At 50.5% G+C, this 2,500-nt stretch overlaps 1 protein-coding gene across 1 annotated transcript in view; it reads right to left on the bottom strand.

Moving 5' to 3' along the window:
- The window catches only part of LOC308150559 (supervillin-like), a gene marked incomplete at both ends in the record, with an annotated part of 23,013 nt that overhangs the window by 15,315 nt on the left and 5,198 nt on the right, over window positions 1–2,500 (bottom strand). Inside the window, 3 exons of the mRNA XM_080523377.1 lie at window positions 1–423; window positions 937–1,165; window positions 1,746–1,894. The exon at window positions 1–423 is cut by the window's left edge and continues 230 nt beyond it. Of these exons, the coding sequence (XP_080379503.1) occupies window positions 1–423; window positions 937–1,165; window positions 1,746–1,894 (801 nt within the window). The remainder of the gene's footprint in view (window positions 424–936; window positions 1,166–1,745; window positions 1,895–2,500) is intronic.

Here is a 2,500-nt window from a genome sequence, read left to right as displayed (position 1 = left end):
ATCCGCCGGCGCTCCACGTCTCTCTCTGCGGGACACGGTCACATTGTCCGTCCTCTCCTCTGCCCCATTTCCCCTCTCTCCTCCATTCTGCTCCTGGCTGCACGGCACCTCCGGTGGTTGATTGTCATAAAACACCTCGTCCCTCTCTCTGTCCCACTCCAGATCGCCTGACCGGCTCTTCCTCAGGATGCCTCTGATTTCGCCAGGCGCAGAGTCGGAGCGCTGGGTCTGCTGGGAGGCGTAGTCCATCGGTCCAGAGTCGGGTCCTGCGTTAGGCTCCACGTCACGCGTCCAGCCCTCCCCGGGCCGAGGCTTGGCCTGACGCACCTCGCTGGGCCTCAGGTTGACAGACAGGGCCTGCTGCCTGTCGGAGAGGTGGGGGGATAGGCACAGTGGAGGCAGCTGTATGGGGGCTTTCTGGAGCTGAGGGCAGACAAAGGGACAGACAGACAGGTCAGCGATGCTTCAAAGACACTGAGAGTAAATGGTTCTTAATATCGCAGTCATATAACTCAAGATGAAAACTCTAATGCCTGAAAAAGTTGGATCTCTTCTTTTTTGTCGCTTGATTGAATCTACGTAACTCTGTGTGAAGTGTTACCCTCTGGACAGTGGCTTGGTCGATACTGGCTTGATACTGATGAAATAAATCTATTGATTTAAGCTTACGGCAGGGCACAAGGCACAGAGTGAGACATACTTAGTCATCCACTCATGCTTAACTTCAATCCCCTTCACCCCCCCACCCCACACACACACACACACACACACACACACATGCACGCAGTCGCCCTTATATACACAGTCACCCTTATCCACACATTCACCCTCACATACACATACACACACACACACACACTCCCTGAGATCCTAGGAGAATTTCTGGCCTCTCACAAACACACACACACACACACACACACACACACACACACTCACTAGGCTGACCTCCTCCACAGTGATCGGCTGTGTGCGGTAACGTGCCCCCTTCTGCCTGCTGCGTCTCTCTGGGGGGGCATCAGGAGGAGCTTCCTCTTGACTGCCTGGCAGGGACAACTTGTTGAAGAGGGCCAACTTCTCACTCATGCTCAGCTTGCAGCTCTCATCATCCTCCACTGGCTCGGCCTGCACAGCCTGGGCCTCGCCTGACTGGGCTGGCTGTGGGTTGCTGCAAGCGCATGGGGGAGGCAGGCAGGGAAAGAGAGGTGGTGAGTGGAGGTCATGGGTTAAGATAGTTGAACACAACCCAGCAAAATGAAATGGTGGTGGGTAAAGGACATTCATTTAGATGGACTGGAACACAATGTGAGACGTTTTGAATGCATGGCTGTGTAAATCAACATTTTACACTCCTGTCAGTGTTATAATTAGATGCAGGAATCTCTTTGACTGTCCAAGCTCTGCAAAGGTCAGAAGGTAGTAGCCAGTGGGGAAACCATGTCTCATTACATCCGTTTCACCACATACTTACTCCTCATATTGCAAAGTAGCAAAACACCAAACCATAACTTACTGTTATAAAGTCAATTATACTGTATATAAAGTCAATCATATAGTCAAATGAATCATACTCTGCCATAGCCAAGACACCATGTCCATATAACTATGCCCACATGAACTGATATGAACACCACGCTCGACTGCCTTGCGTGAGGCCTACCGCAGAAGTCGACATGACCCAATGATTTAGCATAACATACATCTCACACCCACAACTCTCCTCAACTCTGCAGTTTCACCCTGCCCACCTTTTGGCCACCACTATCTCCTCGCAGGTGATTGGTTGAGTGAGAGAACGATGTTCGTTGCCCCGGCGCACTCTGCGTTCGTAGGTGACACTTCCGGAGCGAGGCTTCAAGAAGGAAGACACCTCGGGGGCAGCAGTCTTCTCTAACTCCTGAGACAACGGAAGAGGGAGGGGGGAGGGAGAGGGGGGGATGATGTGTTGAGATTTGCTAGGTGATATCTCACCATTACATTCTGTTTAATAAGGCCTTTGCCTCAGGTGGATAATCAACATTTACTTTAATGGAAAAGTAATAAAGGGAGACCACAAAAATGTCACTAAAATACCCCACATCTCTCTCTCTCTATCTCTCCCCCCCCCTCTCTCTCTCTCTCCCTTTCCTTCTATGTGAATGGATGGAGCGGAGCGGAATTGGGTCATGGAGTTGGTGAATAAACCAGAGAGGAGAGCTGTGAGGTGCTGTGGGTACGATGGGGATGGAGAGGAGAAGGATAGAATGGCAGTCCTGCAGGGTCACAGTGTAACCAGACCTCTGTAGTGTACCATTACCTCCCTGCCTCCACCCCGCCCCGCCAGCAGGTTAATTATAACCTTGTTGAGACTGGTAATGGCTATACATTCTCACCTGGGTTTCACAGGTTTTTAAAAAAATTTACATGGCTGAAACGAACCAGGAAGTGAAATGTTACAAGGAGGGGATTGCTATTATTTTGAATATCAAAGAAGGTGGATGAGATCGCATTCTACAGCAAATAC

This window comes from Nansenia antarctica, assembly GCF_963989245.1.
Source record: "Nansenia antarctica genome assembly, chromosome: 2".
Lineage (NCBI taxonomy): Eukaryota > Metazoa > Chordata > Actinopteri > Argentiniformes > Microstomatidae > Nansenia > Nansenia antarctica.
This window is presented reverse-complemented; position numbering and strand designations above follow the sequence as displayed.